Below are 20,196 nucleotides of genomic sequence, written 5' to 3' on the forward strand. Positions count from 1 at the left end.
GTTTTTTGATTCATCAGGCTCATTTTTTCAGTGTGTAATGGATACTTTATTTTACAAAGCCGGGGGCATAGCTCTAAGGTGGGGGAATCAAGCAATAAGAGGAAAGGAGCGAAATAATGCATATAATGCATATTGATGTATTTAAATGTGTAGATTGCTTCAAAGCTACTGATATTTACAAGAACAAGGAATGTCATAAGAACAGTTTTGCTGTGTTGATATATTCTATTGTATCCTGCGTAGGTTCTTGCAGAATGCTCAGCCTGTGCATCCCTTAGTAGCAGTGCTCGACACAAGGTGACAAACATCTGTAACACTGTCCTCTCATCCTCTTCCTCTTGAAATAAAAATCCCTCTGAGTTTGACAAAACATGCTTTCCATTACTTCATAGAGCCTCCTTAGCTAGGCTTGTAAAAAACTAGACAACATCAAAGGGGCCTTGCATTTATTCAGTAGGTCACCTCTATCCCTTTCTCCTCCACATAGGGATGAATATAGTGTTGGAATAGCTTAACGTGTTCAGTTTATTTACTCAGAACATACAAGGTCAGAACTCCGCTACTCTGCTTGCCTGCCTTGGTAGTTTAACACAATCCTGTTGTTTACAGGGAAAAGTATCCACTTTCTTCCTTGGTTTTGCTTTCTAATCATACTTGCATATTGCTCACTGTAACTACTCTGTTACACTGGGACATGGTTTTAGCTTCCAGTTTAGTTGATGTCAGACTATGAGAGAGAGAGATGTTGCCTTCTTTTCTTCCTTTTGCTTAACCAAAACACCTTGTTCTTCTTCACAGCAGCATAACAGCAGAAATATCCTTCATTCGATACAGAGACTTAATACGTAGGTGGGTCATGTGCCAAAGTCTGAAATTGTTGACCAAAATAGCTCTGTTTAGCTGCTTAATAGAAAAACAACTGAGTTGAACTGATGAGGTGTTTCCTTCTTTGACTTCAAAGACCTCCTCTCCCGTTTTCTGCTTTGCCTGGTCTGAACAACTCAGTTCTAATCTCTGGCATCAGTAAAACTAGGACTTACCAACATTTCTTGCATTTCAGGGAGAAGAATCTGTAGACATTTTCAAAATGCATTTGCCACACCCTGCTAAAATCAGACCCTCCTCAAAAACTTGGTAACTACCAGCTTTTAAAACCATGGAGATGGTGTTCTCCATCTGAACAGTGAACTTGGCCCAGAAAGTGGGAGTGCCAAGTTCAATTTGTCCCTCAATGTACCTAACTAAATTGCATAACCTAGTGGAACAGGCTGCTGTGAGGAATGAAAAAGATGCTTCCATTAATGTTTTTGGACCCTGACCTGTGCAGGGTGGATCCTTATGGCCCTTATTCCACAGGATAGCCACAATGCCTGCACATTCCCTATATGCCTATTAATGCCTCAGGAATGACTGCTGAACAGAAAACATATAGTCCTGGGAGCAAAGACCAAATCCTGGAATTTCACCATCTCATCTGAGTGGTCTAATTAGTAACTAAAAGCAGTGTGAAAACAGAGTTTCTGTTAATTTCTGTTAATGCCTTGTTCCTTTCTAGCAACATTAGAGGAGTTGTCACTCAGATTTGGCTGGAGTAGGATAGGTGGAATTCTGGGAGGTTTAATTCGAGAGTACCAGGAATGTCTTCATATGACAAGCTCTTTTAAGCCTTAGTATCTTTGTCTTTCCAGTCTGTGAGCTCTTTTGGACAGGAACAATCTTCTGCTTGAGCAGTGCCCAGCACGGCAGTGGCCTCTGGGTGGTACTGCTGCACCTGTGTAAGTGACCCAAGAAAAATTTAGATTTCACCTCCCTTGCCAAGCAAGCTGCTTGGAAATGTACTATTTTTCCTGGGGTTTTTATAACTGTGTCAGTTATAAATTGACAGCTACAGTCTTGTAGCCTGTGCCAAGACTTAAAACTGACTGGTTTTGTCCTGTTAGAATCAATATCTGAATATAATCATGCCAAAAGCACTTGTCTGAGTCTTGGCATTGCTGTGCAATCATCAGACATCTGTTTAGGGAACTTAGACAGCTATTGCAGTCAAAATAATGGGCAGCCAACATTTTAAAACTACCTACTCAGGAAAAAAAAATGACATAATTTCTGGAATAAAAAGGTAAACTTTTTCTGGCATCCAAGCTATTTTTTCCAAATGTTCAAATACTAAAAGAAGCAGAAAAGTGAGACAATATTCAGAAAAAGATGAAAGCAGTATGAAAATAAGCAAATTAAGGAATTTTAAATGTACAAGTGTCGCTGTAAAAAATGGTGCCATTGAAATTAATAGTCAAACTCGACTGTAAGATGAATATTCCAGAAAACATTAGTCTGTCTTCATATTTTCTGGTTCCTCGAGGGAATTTCTACCCATGGAACTTTGAATTATATTATCCCTGTAAGTAGTTCAAATCTTGGAATAAAGAATGAGAGTCCATATATATATGGATTCTGTATATATACGGAATACTGTATTCATAGCATTCTAATTTCAAACAGACAAATATTTAAAAAACATTAGGGAAGTATACGACTGATAATGTATTTGAATACTAGTTTTATCTGTTTTTAAAACTGAACATTGATTATACCCATTTACCAAAGTAACATACATAAAAGGAACAGTAAAGCCTTTTGTAGCAAAGCAGCAGTTTTCTCACAGTAAAATTCTCAATGGGAGCAAGCACACCAATTTTTACATGAATGACATCTGTGGAAAGCTGAAGAAGGAAAGCTAGGAGTGAGCAGTATTTTTTCTGTCTCTTCCACTCCAGTGAGAGATCCCAGATACCCAGTCAGAGGAGGGCACATGCTTTGAGAATTCTGCTCTCTGCCTTTTAATGCAGAGACCATCAGGACTGTTTAAAAAGGAGGGGAGGAAAGGGGAGAGGACGGGAAGTGAGGTAAGGGAACGGATGGTCTAAAGCATTTGAAAGTCAGAGTGATTTGATACGGAACTGATTAGTTAAAGTAAAATAACAATCCATTGAATTAAAGCAATCATGTAGAATTCTGTCTAGATGGATTTAAAAACTAGCAGACCCTAAACTTAATGCACAGACAGTACCTTTCAATACCAAAACCACTGATTTTCTGGAGCAGTTTGGGCTCACCAAAATGATGCAATTTTGGATTTGATTCTGTAGTAATTCCATTCTGATACTGAATACAATGTACTTCAGATTAATATTAATTAAATAAGGAAAAAGCCATAAGGAATCGTGCTAGTTCAGAAAAGGAAACAGTATAAAAAAGAGAAAGTCAATTAGCATGAAATTAGCAACAGCTAGGAAGTCAAAATGCTTGCAAGAGATGTTGAGAATGAAGAATTCATGCTGTAACTCCAAGAAAATGTTTAAACGCTCAAATATTGCAAAGCAAATGTATACATTTAACAATAACAAATTGCTAGGTCTAGATAGTATCTATGCAAAACCTCTATGAAGCCCAAGTGGGACATCATTGCATTTCTCACAAACATTTACCCTACCATTCAAAGCAGGCTTGGTGTCCAACAAATTGGAAGCATCAGCTGGGATATCAGACTTGAAAAATATACAAAAACTGGTCTGGGGAACTACATTTCAGTTAGTCTGATTTTTTTATCAAGCCAATTTGTACAACTTGTAATAAATAACAGCACACAGGGGCATCTGGATATGTATGATATATTGGAAGAGAATCTACACAGATTTTTTAAATCAGAGCATGCTCATGAATATATGAGTGTTTCTGAAGAAGCCAATATGCTTTCAGTTAAGCCAATTTCTTCAACTTGAGCACACCTGGATTTACAAGATTTTTTTCACAGTCTTTTCCAGAGCTATCATGACATAAGAAAACATGGAACAAGAATAGAAAGAAAACAATGGGTCAGAAAATTCAGTTTTCATTGTGGAGACAGGAAACAATGGGAGGTTCAGCCTGACTTCTGTGGGAGCAAGGCTATATAAATTAGGGCTTGTCAGCTGGGAAGAGAAGTAACTGAGTTTTATATAGTCATGAATGACAAAGAAAAGCTGAATAGAGAATGATTAATCATTCTGTCTTTCTCAGAAAGCCAGAATAAGGGGCACCCAATTAAATTACTAGGCAGCAGATTTAAAGTAGATAATAAGAAGCAGTTTTTATAACAATACATTATTAAATTCCAGCTTTAATTGCCACAGGGTGTTGTAGAGCCCTAATGTTTAAATGGGGCTCAGCAAATGGAATATTATTATACATCGGTGGCTTTTGAAAATAAATGATCCAGATGTCCTGATTTGATGACTTCTGAAAGATGGAGAAAATACCTCAATATTTTTCTTGTTTCTGAGATATTTACAAAGCTACTATCAGCCTTTGCTAGAAGCAGAATACTCGATCTGATGACTTCTGCTGGCATGGTAGTTGTTCTATTTTTATAAAACTACTTTCACAGTCATTTTCCAGACTGAAACTGCACTTTAAAATAATCTTACCAGACTTGGAGTTTACTGTCCATGCTCTGACCTTATTGTTACACATCCTTTGTATAACCCAGACTGGATTACTGCAATTAATTCTTTACTGGCTTGCCTGAAAGGCAGATCCAGCCTGCAGCTATTGCAGTATAAAGCAACAGGCTTATTATCAGAAAAGAGCAGATGGGATTTGTGGACTTCCTGGTTCTTTGTTCTCTGCACTGGCAGCCTATTAGTAACTATACTGATTCAGAAATTCTTACTATTGGACACTGTGTAAGTAGCATCCTGTAATAGATTTAAGGCATACAATTTCTCCAGTCTAGGAATAACAGGTTTCATGGGCATGTTATCATGTTTGGGTTTGGTGTTAGACATATTTTATCAAAGCATTAGAAAAAGAATGGAACCATCAAGTCTTTGATGTGCTTTGTAAAGTGCTGATGAAGTTCTGGGTTGATCAAACTCATCAGCTACTGCTGGGATACTGAATGGAGCTCACTGAGAATTTATTGTTAATACTGGGAGGAGAATGTCAATCATGTCAATATTGGAAGGAGAATAATTTGTGTTTGAAAACCCCAAAACTTAGGTTAAATATTTTAATGATGAAGGTGTTCAAATCATCTTTGCAGAAGAGAGGCAGACCAGCATGAACACCTTGAGACAGTGTGTTTATCAACATATATTTTACCTGCCAGGAACTCTATTTGAAGCTACAGTATTAGTGGAATTATATGTCAGTACACTTAAAATAAAGCAATAAATACAACATGGTTAAATGCATTTCTATCTTTTACTAGACCCACCTGTCCAGGCAATCCTGGAAAAAAGGGGGTTTCTCACACTGGCTGTGAGCATGGCAGTTGAAGCATGCACAAGTTTAAGCTGCTTTCTACTCATACTGCTGGACTGAAATCAGGCTTAAAGCTTCCTTTAGCTCCAGTAAAGGAAGAGCCAATCTCCTGGCCCATTTTTGTGGGGACCAGATGTAATAACACTGGTCCTGCCTATAATCAATTCATCTGACCTGCCTGGAAAAGTTTTTGTACCCATGCTAAGGCACTATGCTCAGTCCTCAGCTTTCTCTCTCTGGGAACTCAGTTCTGAAACAAGTGTCTGCATGGAACATTTGCACAGGCAGTACAAAGAGTAGATGGCATTTGAAAATTTGCAACTACTTGTACTCACAACTGAGGATAAGCATTCTCATGGTGACTCTTCAGATTCTATGTCACAATGATATATACTCTGGTGTGTCTTCAAATGTGTCTCCTGGTGCATCTCCAAACTGATGTCTGCATCAAAATTTTTTTAATTATGCAATATCCAGGCCACATTGTCATATTCCTGTTCCGACAACTGAAAACATCAGATATCCATTTCCTGTTTTTTTTGTTGGTCCACTTAATGACCTGCTTGGTTCAAAGAAAAAAAAAGTGATTCCTCCATTCTGAATGGATTCCTCCATCCTGAAATAGTCTTTTGAGTCTTTCACAGAATCATCAAAGTTCATCTTCAAGATCATCTAGTCCAATCATTAGCCCAGTACCACCATAATCACCCCTAAACAACAAACCCAAGTGCCACATCTTCAAGACATCTCTTGAACACTACCAGAGATGGTGACTCCACCTCCCTGGGCAACTTACTGCAATGATTAACCACTCTTTCAGTTTTAACCACTCTTTCAACATTTATTTTATAATCTCTAACTGAACCTCCTCACCTCATTGCATCATCCAGCTCTACTCTTGTTATAAACTTGTTCTTGGTTTTTTTTTTTTTCATTGTATATTACTGATCTCAATAAACTTCTTATTACACATGCTGCTAATTCATCTTTTTATATCACTTTGCAATCTTACTGGATTAACAATGCACTTCTAAGAATGAAGGCTAGTACCATTATCAGTGATAACAACCTTAGCCCATTTTGCCTAGAGCTAAACTTGTAGAAACTCAATTCTTTTACCTCTGGGAATAAATATTACAGCTACCTGTAGCAGTGAAAACTGGATTACATTACTCACTCTAATGACACACATGGCAGAACTGGGGCCAGATGGTTTTTACACTCTCAACATTTTTCCACTTATTCTTCCAAAGGGACAGAGGAGATACAACAAAAGTTTTGGATTAAGTGCTATCTGGTTGCAAAGTAGTACACTGGGGGCTGTACTTATGAAAGTTACATCATCTGGAAGTCAATGATTTGCACTCTGCTCTATCTGCCTTTCCAGTCCTTCTTATAAGACTGAGTGGTATTATTTGCACTGCAAGAGTGCTTGAAATACTGACAAACAACAGTGCTGTCGCCATGTGCATATGCAGAAGAAAGTTTCCAGATTATAAACAATAGAGAGAGAAGTGTGACAGGCTGGATGATTTCAAAGTTGACTCATGACCTGAACAGAAAAATAGTGTCTGTTTCTATTTGCACAAGAAACCTGAGCTAGCAACAAAGCTGAAGGCAACAGTGGCAACAGTGGCTGATAAGGCTACTGCTCTGCCTAAAGCTGATACTCAAGAATCGGGTAGCAATTGAGTAGTGACTCTTATTAGTGGGAAGCAAGCAACTTACATACTTAGAATCACAAAATCATTTAGAAAAGACCTCTAAGATCATTGAGTCTGTTAACCCAGCACTGCCAAGTCCCCACCAAACCATGTCCCTAAGTGCCACATCTACACATCTTTCAAATACTTCCAGGATGGTGACTCAACCACTTCCCTAGGCAGTCTCTTCCAGTGCTTGATAACCCTTTTGGTGAAGAAATATTTCATAATATCTAATCTAAACCTCCTCTGGCTTCCTGGAGATCTGTTCCCAATTTTGTATCAGTGCTTTAAGAAACTTCAGGATGGTGATTTAGGAGGTTGTTCCCTCTTGACATGGCTAGAGGAAATGAACTCAATGAGGGTTGTGTGATGCTGAGCAACCTCGGGCAACACTGAATCTCAGCTCACCTCCTAGGTGGAAGGAAGGAACACAAGCAGTGGTTTCTTACAATACTGCACAATGAAGGACAATGTAAAAACACTACCATGAGTGAATGGTATCCATCTCTTTTGCAAAGATTTGCAGATTACAAGTCCACCTATGTATTTGGACTGCGTTAGAGGAAGACATTTCAGTACAAGGACATCTTTCCCCTTAGGTGTTCTCCTATACATTGACAATTGCATAGTTAATGCAGTTTTCAGCAGTGCTTGGTTCCGTCTTCTTGCTTCACCAGCAATGCAACTTCAAAAATACGTCGTTTTCCTCGCTATGAACCAAAACTCCCAGAATCAGCACGTCTCAAGCGCAGGGGTTTTGGCTGAATTAGCTCCTTTCAAGCCCAACAAAGACTCTACTTGTGATTCCCATTCCCCTCACACTCTCAATCTGCGTAATTACCACCCTGACACCACCAGGCTCTAATTACACGGCTCAGGAGGGGCGCGGCGCTTGGGGCGGGATCCAGCCCGCGGGCGGGGCGGGGTGCGCTGCGGAGCGCTGGGGGAGGAAGGCACTTTTTGTTTAGAGACCGGGGCTCCCCGCGGGGGTGGCTCCCATCGCCCTTCCCACGGCTGGATGGCGGGGGCTCCGGGCGGCTCTTTGTTCCTGCCGAGTGCGTGTGCGCGGCGCTCGGGCTGCCGGAGTGGGAGGGGATCCCGCCCGCGCCCTCGCCGCCGTTAACGGGAGGCGCAGGAGCGGCGGCGGAGCGGGGGTGGGCGGGCAGCGCAGCGCAGCACCGCAGGGCAGGGTCGGGCCGGGCTGGGCCCCCAGCGCTGCGAGCGGCGCTCCCCGGCGCTCCCGCCTCCCCCGGGGGCCGGGCGCTGCCCTCCGGCGGCGCGGCGGAGCAGGTGCCGGCGGCGGCGGGCCGGCAGGATGGAGGCTGCCTTGTTGAAACCGGCGATGATGGCGGAGGTGAAAGGGAGCGGCGCCGGCCCCGGCGTGAGCGCCGAGCTGGAGGTGAAGAAGCTGCAGGAGCTGGTGCGGAAGCTGGAGAAGCAGAACGAGCAGCTCCGGAGCCGCGCCGCCGCCGCCGCCGTGGCCAGCGGCCCGCCCAGCCCGCACCTGCTGCTGGCCCCGCCGCCGGCCCCCGGCGGGCTGCGCCCCGCCAGCCCCCCCGCCCCGGCCCCGGCCGCGCCGTGCATGCCTAGCCCGGTGCCCACCCTGCTGTGCCCGCCGGAACCCCTCGCCTACTTCAAGCCTTCGCCCGGCCTCCCCGCCGCCGGCAGCGGGCAGGAAGGCGGCGGTGGTCCGGGGGCGGCGGCCACGGTGCTGGACGAGGTGGCGGTGCTGGAGTTGGAGGACGGCTGCGGAGAGGACGAGGACACCTGGTACATGCGGCTCGGCCCTGCCCTGCCCTGCCCCGCTCCGGCCCGGTTGTGCCCCCCGGACCCGCGTGTCGGTCGCTCCCCGGCCGGGCCTCCCGCGGCGGTCTCCCGGCTCTGCTTAGCATTTGCCCCCAAATCCACTTGATCTCCCTGCTTAGACTGAAATCAGCTTCCACCCCCCTCCCTTCTAAACCTTGCCATCGGTGCGGTCGGCCCTGCCCAGCGAAGGGGCGCGGGTACGGGACGCGGTTCGGGTCGGGGCTTCACCCCCCGGCTTGGGGGAGCAGTGCTCGTTTTCCGCTCTGGGGTAGATGGTTCAGATTTCAGCCTCCTGTTTACATAAGGAGTTAAAAATAGCCGAATTTCGTTTCGGGAAAGCCTTGATCTGAGCAGTGCTACCTCCTCATCCTAAAATCTCTGCCCAGTTGTCTCCCATCTTCAGGGATTTGGGAGGGCTTTTGTCTTCTAGACATTGATCTAAATTGTTGTGTATCTCAACGCGCCCACGTAGCTCCAAAAGGCACAGCAGGGTATTAGTAAATTAAATTAATCAGAAACGACTAGCGGATGAATAAAGCAAAAAATAAAATCAACCTGGAGGAATGGTTACACTCAAAAAAAATAGAAGGGGAAATTACGAGCTAGAGATATAAATAAGGCCTGTGCCTCAAAACCTGTTTAAGCAACGTGGAGGAACGTTGTAGGGACAGTGCTGAAATACTATCTTGGCTACGTAACTATGTTAAATGTAATTGATCCTGAATTGTTTTGAAGTGTCAATAAGAATATGTAAATCATCTATATAAAGATATCAGTATCTGTCAAAGCTTCAGTGAAATTTTTTTAAATGAGACTAGTTTTTGAATCCGGCCAAAGTTTATGTCAGCTCAGTATAAAGCAGCTGTGTTTAAACATTCTTATTTTTGGTAGAAGAGAAAGAGTTCAAAAATTATTCTGAATACCATAAATGTTTCTGAGTCCTGGTTGTGTGTGCTTTGTTGTACACGATACCCGTTTCTGAAAATTGCTTTTGAAAATCATCTACAAATGGCATGGGGATTTTTGTCAGTGTTGCTTCGTTGTGGATATGGTTGATCTGTGCATGGCTGGTTTGGGTTTGTCCGTCCAGACTTAAATCAAATTTTCCATGGATTCTAAGTCCTAGGTTTCTTAGCATTAAAGAGTAGCAAATTTGATTGATCGTGTCCTGTTAAACAAAATGCTTTCCCTGTTTACATTTGAGAATGGTAGAAAGTCATTGTTGCATTGTGCCTTAGTAAAATTTCCAATTTGATTTGCTCCCTGGGAGCAATCCTAAATTTTTTGGGCACCAGAACTTACCTTTGTCACACACATATCTGTCCTCAGTCAGAATTTCATCACAGGGATTTGTTAACAAGTGTATTCCACTAAGAGTGAATTGTTTTAGTTGTTTGTCAGCAAATGGCTATCTGGAAAGCCAAAGCCCAGTGCATATCGTAGTTTTTGGTTGGTAATTTAATTAGTAATTTTAGGCCTTAAATAAATTGGCAGGTTTAGGTTTTCTTGCGTGTTTTGTTTCGTTTTATCTGCAGTTAGAAAAAAAACCCCAAAACATTAAACAACTAACCCTGTGGAACTGCAGAGATGTCAAACCACTTTTTGATGTTGAGCTTATTACAGGAAGGTCTAATCATCAGTTAGATGTTTAGCTTTTGAAGCACTTCTACAGGTTAACAAGAAAGCTGAAAGCCTTTTGCTTTTTGGTTTTCTCAGTATCATTTTTTAAATGTGTGGTCAGGCACCGCAGGAAGTCTGGGGAAATGAGTCCTCTCTTCAGAGAAATTCAGTAGTTGATCTTTGCTGGGATTGCCAAGAGAGAGAGCAGTCACAGTGAGGATATTTATTCTTTGTAAGCTTGATAGACAGTGCTGATTGACTTCAAAGGCAAAAAAACCCCATGGAGCAGACACTGAAGAGTGCTTGCTCTGGTGGGATTTGGGTAGCTCTTGAGCCAGAACCACAAAGGTGAAAGGCTACTGCTACCTGCTAGTATCCCATGAGGAAAAAAATCCTGTTTATTTCTTGGTCTTGTTATTTGCCCCCACTGTGTGCAGGCCAGATTCCTTTGCAGTCTACAGAGTCTTCTGGTGTCTGAGAATCTGCTCTGACTGTAGCGCCATGTATTGGAGGTGGTCAGGCCAGGAAGCTGACAAGATTAGATGTTAGGAAGAAATTATTCATTGTAAGGCAGTGGAAGAGGTTGCCCAATGAAGTTGTGGATGCCCCACCCCTGGAACTGTTCAAGGCCAGATTGGATGGGGCTCTGAGCAATCTGGTCTAGTAGAAGGTGTCCCTGCCCATGGCACGGGAGTTGGATCTAGATGATTTTTAAGGTCCCTTCAAATCCAAGCCATTCTGTTATCTCAAGCAGCCAAGAATAGTTTACTTACCAGGAGATTTGTGCTTTCCCAGGTGAATCAAGTCTGCTGTGCTTGCTAATCTGCCAGGGTTGACAGCAGCAACCCAGATCTCAGCCTCAAGAATTCCCCCATGAAATCTGCTTTGATACCTGGCTTCCTAATGTGCCTAGCCATCTGATTAATGGTCTGCTCTACACTAGATTTTCTTGCATATATTTTTTTTTTTGCTGGCATTGAATATCAAAAATGGATCTTCTTTGTTTCTCAGCAAATGTTTTTTATTCTTTACAAATAGGACTTGTACAACATTTGATTCATTTGGGAAAACATACGGTGTATGAAAATTATAATCAACACCATATATAATAAGGTGATTAAATTGTGATAGGTAAAGGTGTGAAATAGTTAACAGTGAAATTGTGATTTAAATATAAAATCAAATATTGAAATTGTCTAATCTCCAATAAAGATAAGTATAAAAGGGACAAGTGAGAGCACCTTTTGTATGTGTATAGCACCTAATGCATTTGAACTTTGGGCAGTGCTGGAATGAAGACAGTGGTAGTGATGAGATGGAAGATTTTAATGTGAAATCTAGTTCTTTGTTTTGTCATGCCAGACCTGTAGAGTTTATATTTTACCACCTACTTTTCTGAGGAGGGAATAAAGAAAACTAATGTAACTCTTCTACACCAGAAAGTCTTTCTTAATTAGATATCCTCTTACAAGGCTTTGTACGTTATAAATGGTTAGTAGCTAATAGAGAAGAACTTCAAAAAGCAAACTTTTAAGTGTTGCATATCTTGCTGATACTTTTGTGTATTTTGATTAAGGTTGTACGTCTTGCCTACCAAGACTCACACTTCTCAAGAGAAATCATTGAATCCTCTGCAGTGGTGCAGGCGTGTTCTGGATCATCCAACTCCTGAGATAGAGGCTGCAAAACGTTCCCTATGCTTTAGATTGGAGCAAGGTAATTTTATTCTCTGAATTTCTTTGATAGTAGGTTGGCAGTTTTGGTCTGGTGTTGCACTTGTCTTTGGTGTTTTTCACAAACTTAGGAAGCTTTACAAATGGCAGATGTGCCATTTTTTTTCTGCATGTACCTAAATGCGAACAAATGTTTGAAAATATTTTTCTGATCGTGCAGTTTTGAAGGTGTTTACCTCCTTTGTTAATTCATTTCTTCTCCTGCACAATTTTTTTAAACTTGGCATCCATTGCTTAAAATAGTAGACTAAGAAAAGCCTTAACTTGACTGCTAGTGCTGCTCTGATGGGCTCAGGTTGTCTCAAGTACTGGATCCAAACTGATGGCTTTTAAGTTCCTGTGATCTTGTGGAGTTATATCTGGGTGTGCTGAATTTTGTTTTAAATAAATACCAGACAGCATTATTCTTACTTTTTTACCATTTAGGGTTTCATTAAGATTGTACTAAGCATTGTTGAAGAAAGGGATTAAGGGATGATGTTTTCTTAAGGTTTATAACTCACTAGGAAAGAAGAAGAAAATGAACAGTGCAGGAAGTCAACAGGAGATGGAAATAAAGCTAATGGCAATGTGAACATATGGCTGTATAAGTTAACTGCAGCCACCACTAAGAAAGATTGAACATGTTCCTACGTGCTTTAGAGGATATAGATAACTGTGGCTGTCTTATCTAAATCAGTCATTTATTTGACTCAGACTCTGAAGGCACCTGTCTCTTTGTACTGCCTGTAAAAGTCACTACAGCAATTATTGCCCCAGCAATGTTTTGGTGAGCTTATTTTCCTTAAGTTACATGGGTCAAGCTGTGGTTCCAATGTTGATAATCATCCCACCTAGCTTTAGGGTTGAAGGATGTCCGTGCTTGACCATCAGTGGGAGTTTTGTCTGTAGAGTCAGAGGAATCAGGTGAGCTGCTCAGGTGACATGCTCTAGATATTGGCTGTGGAATGAATTCAGTAGCGCTCTTTGAAGTCCACTAACAACAGTGGGTGCTTGGCACTTGTGTCATCTGGTCACCTAAAGGTGATGCCTGTGTGGTGCTGAGCATCCAGCAGTGGAGCTGAATCAGATGTGAAAGCTTGACTTAGATTGCCACACATAGGTATCTGGTGCCATTTGAGATGGCCTCATTTAACCTGATTGCTAGTCATGATGCAGACCTTCCATAGGTCCTGTGCCTCATCTGTCATCCTTTAATGATATCTTGGCCTCCTCAAGGGCCTCTCAGGTGGGCAAGCACATCTGAGTATGGACAACTAAATCAAGGCTGTAATGGGAATGTAGAAACAAGCCAGAGGACTGCATGACCTATTTTTTCCCTTAGAAGGATTTATCTAAATTTAATAGACGATAAAGGTGTCAGATTTAAATCTCTCTGTGGTTGTGAGTTCAGCTGCTGTCTGTGCAGAAGTCACAGGAAGTGACATATGTCACAGAGTTATGTTGACAATGAGTTGCTCTGATCCATATGTTCTGCTCGTGGTGATTTGTTCATGAACTTCCTGATCTCTGTACAAAGTTTCTCAGAAGTTATATACCATAAATAAGAACTCATTATGGGAACAATATGTTCAGCGATACAATAGAGTTGTGTTGGTACTGCAGCAATTCTTTGCTAAAATTAGCTTTAATTAATAATTCAATTAGTCTCTTCATGAACTCTTGTATTTCTTAATATTTTATTTTAGCACCTGTTCTTTACAAGCAATACATAATAAAAAAGTGCCATCCTTGCTCCAACTTTGTAGAAGTTGGTTTCACATTTAGTTTTTTCTTGGTTTTTACCAGGTGTGAGATTTCTGTGAGAATCTAACAATTTGGTTTTTAAAGTAAAAAAAACTTTCTGTAACCTGACTTTCCTGTGTTTTGTTTTGCAGTGCACTCAGTCAGTAATGTGTGTATAAATACGTACATGTAATTTATCCAGATTTTAAAAGTGACTTGTTAAGAATGGCATTCTTCTTTCCCAGTACTAAAATTTCAAACTTTGTACCTGTAAGTTGAATGCTGTTTCCCCTTTTAGCCATATGCCTTGCAAGGGCATTTTGGAGATGTTTTGAAATCTAATTGTGCCTCTTCTGCTTGGCCTTGAGTCACTGGTTAACAGTGATGTACTTGAGAACTACTAAATGTGTAGTCAAAAACCATTTTTAATGTACCAGTGTGTGATTTCTGGAATGGCGTATAGGTAGAATTCTCTTAGTAATTTTGTCCGTGGTGCATTAGCCAAATATTAAACTAGTTGAGTTGTCATCACTCTTTAAGCACTGTAGTGCGCATAGAAATTGAAAGCAGTAAAATTGATTTTTGTCTGCAAAGTCAGCATATCTGAATAAGTGCGCCCAGAGAGAAGAGCTGTGAGCCAAAAGTAGTAAAAATTTTGCTAGCTTATTTTTGACTTTTAACTGATTTCTGTTCTCTTCTTGAGATTATTAATTCTGCCCTCATTTATTCCTGCTCTTGTAGATTTTTTTAATTACATTATATCCTGATTTTCCTAAAAGTTTTCATTTGTTGTCTGAAATATCCCAGCATTAGGGTAGCTCATAACAAGGCTAAAATTCCTGTGAGAGACTTCTGCCAAAGCAGTCCAAGGTGATGAAATAATCCAATGACTAGTTGGTCTTTCAGGCTGGAGAATTACTAGAATGATGGTATTTTCTTTTCACTTCGCTGTGTTCACCAGCCTGTTTCTTTTCTAATGAAAATGACCGGTTTAAGTATTTCATGGTGGAAATTAAGAATTCATCTTGGCATAAATCCTTAAGGTTTATTATAAGCACAGTGGGTGTCTCCAGCAGGTGGTTCTTCTGTGAACCACTGTGAGAACTTGGACAAGCTTCTCAATGTTCCTCTGGTCTACCACTAAGTAGGTAAAGCTTTTATCATGTTTATAATGAACTAGGCTTATTACAAGCCCTGTTTCTGTGGATTAAGCATGCTAGCTTTAAGGAGGATGAAAGTTAAACGTTAAATGTAACCTCCTATGATAAGATCTTTGCTTGGAATCGTTCCTGTTTCCCACAAGCAATTATAGTATTTAGGTACTATTTCTTTGTTGTTTGTTTTGGTTGCTTTTTCTTGGTTGCCACCTTACCTGGATCACTTCTTTTTTCCTGCTCTTCTTCAGTTATTTTTTGTTTGAAACCTTTCTGATTTGTTATACTTAGAGCAGTTCTCTATTAGAGGGTTAGAGTTCTCTCTCCATTTTGTTTTGAATCTTGCTGTTGTTTTATTTCTATAGGTCAAGCTGAAATGAACAGAGCCACCTAACAGTCCTAGTGGCATCGTAGAGCTGCTTCTGTATTTTCTTGGTACTACTTGAAGATGTTGGTACATGTTAGCATTAAACCTAGTGAGCAGAGAAATGTGATTTGTAACCTTCCTAGCTAGTGCGGATGGTTATAACCCCTCTGAAATTGATAAGTTGGTGATTGACACCCTGGTTGAAGATAACCGCTTCTGTAAAAAGCTCTGAAGCAGGCAGGTGGATAAACTGAGGAGTTAAGAGGCTTAACGAGGAGTCAGTCTGTAGGAGCTCAGCTTTTATGCAGGGTTTCAAAGCATATCTCATCCAGTTCAGCCTTCCAGACAGAAAGCTCTTCTTTCTTGTAGAATATGAACTATTGGCTAGATTCGGAGTTTGGCTTGGATGAGTTCTTATTCAGAAATGCTGCTTCAGATGTTTAAGAAGAATAAGAAACAGAAGTCTGTAGGTTTTGCAGTTGGCTGCAGTAGTTTAAAGAGTAAAACTGTTTTGCTTCTTAAATTATTAATGTGTTTCAGGCTGAATGCTCTTATGTTGTCTGTGGATGATGTTGTGAAACAGATCCATTGCAGTTTCTCCCCAATTGCTTATGATTCCACAAACACCAAGAATCTTGTCAGTGAAATTTTATCCTTTATCGTGCAGGATCATGTTAGTTAAGATTTATGTCCAAATATATAACATACCAAGAAAAAACCCTTATTTTGACATTGCTGTATTCTTTTTACCTATAAAAAGAAAGGAAGCCCCAGGCAAAAGGTTTTAACTGGATGTGCAACTTGTTGCTTACGCAGGAGGCAGGTTCGTTCCCATTATCTTAATTTTCTTCCCCTTCTCAGGGGTTCATAGTGAAATCATTTAGTTTGGAGTTATAAGATAAGGAATACACTTCATCAGGTGTTGAGAACTGCTGTCATAAGGAACTTTTATGCTATAGTCTGTTAACAGCAAAAGCAAACACAAAATACTGTTACGTGGACAAAAGCTTTTATCTTATCTGCTTGAGCTGGATCCAGTGCTAAACCAAGGCCAGTGTGGAATTTTTTTACTTTTTAAAGTAGATTTAATAGGTTTAAGTTTACTTGCTATCCATTGATGGATCAGAGATGTATGTTGTGGTACTCAGAAGTAGATTAGTAAGATCTCATATAACTTTCTTATTTTTCATATATAATGTGGATTAGTTCTATGTAAAATCCTTTGAGGTAGCAAATGGTAATGTGCAGAAGCTTACAGATTATTGGATTGTTGTTTTCATCATAAATAATAAAATGTCTAAACCTGTAGAAGGAATGAAGAAAGTGGCATGGGAGGTTTGGTTTCTTTTTATGTTTCTGATAGTAAAAAATGATGAGCAACCGTAACTCTTACCAACATCTTAGCACCCTTTGAGGAATGTGACATCTCAGAGGTCAGGATATATAGGCATCTTCTGCCGCAGTACAAGCTTAGTGCTCAGAGTGCACTTATACATGCACAGCAGTTATTTCGTATTACATTTAATTTATTTGAAGTAACCTGTTGTAACAGCTGCATAATTCCATGCAGTTCATAGAGGTTTTGCAAATGGATTGTCTAGTACAGCTTCTGAGGATTCATGTTTTTCAATTTGGGAAAACTTGGGTTTTGTATTATACTTGCATTTGAAACAGAATATTTCTCCCTACCACTGTAACTTTTCTACTCTGCAATTACACTTGAAGATGGAAGTGTTTGGTTTAAAACCCTTATGGCAACAAATGCATAGAAGATCGGACACTTCACTTTTTATTAATTTCAGAGATATCACTTACCTTTGTGCTACAGCTCTTGGATGCGTCTTCTACTTTTTGGATTAAATTACAATATGCATATTACTTAAGCATTTAATTTCATTTTTGGGAGCCCCTGGTGGTCTAGTGGTTAAAGTCGCGGCGCTGTCACCGCCGAGACCTGGGTTCGATTCCCGGTCAGGGCTACTCCCCGGGCAGGTGGAGCTCGTTAGCTCTTAAAGGCAACCCATCTACGTCCTGAGGACCTCGCTGCCACCGTCCAAGCTCGCTTGGCCCTGGCAGATGAACCTTAGGATTAAAGGGTGGGCTCAGTTCCGTGCACACTGTGTCTCACCTAAAAAATCCAATGCGCGGGCTGGAAGGTGTAAAGACCTTCCCCAGATCTTTGCTTGCGAAGACTGACCATTATTTAATTTCATTTTTACAGGTTGATTATTGTGCAGCTCATAATTATTTGCTTAGAATAGACTTTAGGTTGCCATACTTTCAAGAGGAAGCTGAATTCTGAAGTCTCTAAAGATTAGTAGAGAGGTGATGTTGGGTCCTGCCTCAGTTGAGAAGATACCCATCCCATTTTAGAATATGTTTTATTAATACATGCTGACTGCTGAGCTGGGATTTTCAAATTCTTGTGAGTGCTTAAACGGCTAGAGACACCATCAAATTTTACGTGAGGATTTCAGTAGGTTTATTTAAAATAACTTATACTCACGGTATAAGTTCAAAGTCCGTAATGCAGTGAATGTCTAAAAGTAGTAGAAGTAGCATCAACCCTGCTTTATGTTAAAAATACAGGCACAATTAGTGTTACCCAGCAGAGTACTTACTAATCACTGGGTTTGTTTTTGAAGTATGCAAATACTTTACTGGATAGAAATTGAAAAGAGACCTAGGTTTTAATAGTTCACTTGAGGGCACTTGAAAGCTTATTCCCTGGAGATGTCTTTTCTGTGGAAAAGAGGATCTTTTCAAAACTGCTGTTCTGGAAGCTGTCATTCTGTTTTTACTTCTGATAGTCTGTGACTTTCTCACTGTTTACTAGTCCCCAAATTACTGTTTTGGCTTTTGTCTTTCGTGCTGACTTCTTTTCACAGTCTGTTTTTGATGTCTTCAGAAGAGAGCAGGGAATAACGTTTCAAAATGCAGACAAGCCTCTTCCATGTGGTTATATAGAGGCTTCTCTACTAAAGTGTTGATAATTTCTGTATTTTCACTTTCAGAGAGATCCTTGGTTCTTGTCTTCATAGCATTGCATGATGATTGCTTTTGGGAAGCTTTGGTTCGAACTGTTTTATGCCATGATCCTGAAGTCTCTTTTTGTTGGACTGTATCTTCTGGGATGTAGTCCACAGTTATACGTGAATACGCTATACAGTCTATTTTACCTTGGCAACTGACTTTGCATGTTAATATATTAGAAAGTAGTTGGTTATCTGCTTTCCTAAGTTTTCCACACTCAGCATATCTGTGCTCAGATTTCATGGAAATAACACATTTACACCAGTAATTTGCTTTCAAGTAAAGATTTATGCAAAAGTTCTTGTAATAAAGAAATCTTTTTTTTCACTCTACCTGATAATGAAATGTAGTCAGTAAGATCTAATCTGAATACTTGTGAGGCATAGGCATTTACAGATTAACTTGATATTTTTTTTAACATTGCAAGACAGAAAGTGAGTTAATGCAAATGATAGAGACATAGTTTATAAAAATAAAATTCCTGAGCATTTTGTATGTTTTTTATGAGCCTCATTTAAAATTCTATTTTCTTAATTTTGCTTCTAGATTGGGATCTATTTGAAAAATTTTTAAATACAGAAAATATTTTTTCATGGAATATTCACTTTCAGTGGAGGCACTAAGCAATTCTAAAGTCTTTTGAATTTGGCATTTTTGGGTGCAGTAATGAAATACTTCATTAAATGCTTCACACTTCAGAAGTCTGAGTGAGAAAAGTAGTGAAAGTATGCCTGTAGGATGAAAAACTATGTTTGTCAGCAAAAAATAGCTGGAGTCTAGGTAGTTCTTGTTTTGAGAAGCATTTGTAGCAGTGCTAAGATTACGTTTTTGCTAACTTTAAATAATCATAAGGAATTAAGTCACAAATTATACTTCAAGTTCTTGACTATTTGAGACTATGATTGGCCATGAGATGTGAAAAAACTGATATGGGATAACAGTTTTTAAAATAACATCGAGCTGGTAGCATAGGCATTTGTTTTATTTTATTAATTTTATATATTTTTAAGTTTATTGTATTACCAAGACAAAAGAGGTATTGGGGCATGTTTACTGGTGAATTTGGACCACCATTACCACTTCTATAACATAAAGTGCCTGTAAACTGAGTCTTACGCTGCTGGCTATGCTCAGTTTAAGCCCATTTTGTAATAATAATAATGGCCAGTCTTCGCGAGCAAAGATCCGGGGAAGGTCTTTACACCTTCCAGCCTGCGCATTGGATTTTTTAGGTGAGACACAGTGTGCGCGGAACTGAGCCCACCCTTTAATCCTAAGGTTCGTCTGCCGGGGCCAAGCGAGCTTGGACGGTGGCAGCGAGGTCCTTAGGACGTAGGTGGGTTGCCTTTAAGGGCTAACGAGCCCCACCTGCCCGGGAGTGGCCCTGACCGGGAATCGAACCCGGGTCTCGGCGGTGATAGCGCCGCGCCCTTACCACTAGACCACCAGGGGCTCCAAGCCCATTTTGTAATGCCAGAGAAATCTGTATGACATCATCATTTTGGGTGAGCCTTTCCCTTGAAAGCAGACGGCTGAACACGCTCTATCCTGTGTGCCCCTTTAATGCAGAGAAGGTCGTTGCACATGCAGTCTGACTTGGAACAAATAAGTTTGCCTACTTTCTGGTAAGTCAGTCAGCTCCTTTGTATTCACTTGTCTTCCCCCATTATGGAGTACCAAGTGACAATGTTGATCTTGCTGCCTGTGCTATATTAATTCAGAGTGAGATATCTTGTACCTTGAAGTGCACA

The 20,196-nt window shown here is 40.6% G+C and overlaps 1 protein-coding gene across 2 annotated transcripts in view; it reads left to right on the forward strand.

The window, feature by feature from the left end:
* The first annotated feature begins 8,307 nt into the window (after positions 1-8,307).
* Positions 8,308-20,196, forward strand: part of SLAIN1 (SLAIN motif family member 1) — a 54,815-nt gene continuing 42,926 nt past the window's right edge. The window contains exons 1-2 of one of the 2 annotated variants that reach the window (XM_050333833.1): positions 8,308-8,777; positions 12,010-12,149. In XM_050333833.1, the coding sequence (XP_050189790.1) occupies positions 8,323-8,777; positions 12,010-12,149 (595 nt within the window). In that variant the 5' untranslated portion in view covers positions 8,308-8,322. The remainder of the gene's footprint in view (positions 8,778-12,009; positions 12,150-20,196) is intronic. The other variant, XM_050333834.1, reaches the window with a different exon arrangement.

This window comes from Myiozetetes cayanensis, unplaced genomic scaffold (assembly GCF_022539395.1).
Source record: "Myiozetetes cayanensis isolate MyiCay16 unplaced genomic scaffold, myiCay2020 scf5-8, whole genome shotgun sequence".
Classification (NCBI taxonomy): Eukaryota; Metazoa; Chordata; class Aves; order Passeriformes; family Tyrannidae; genus Myiozetetes; species Myiozetetes cayanensis.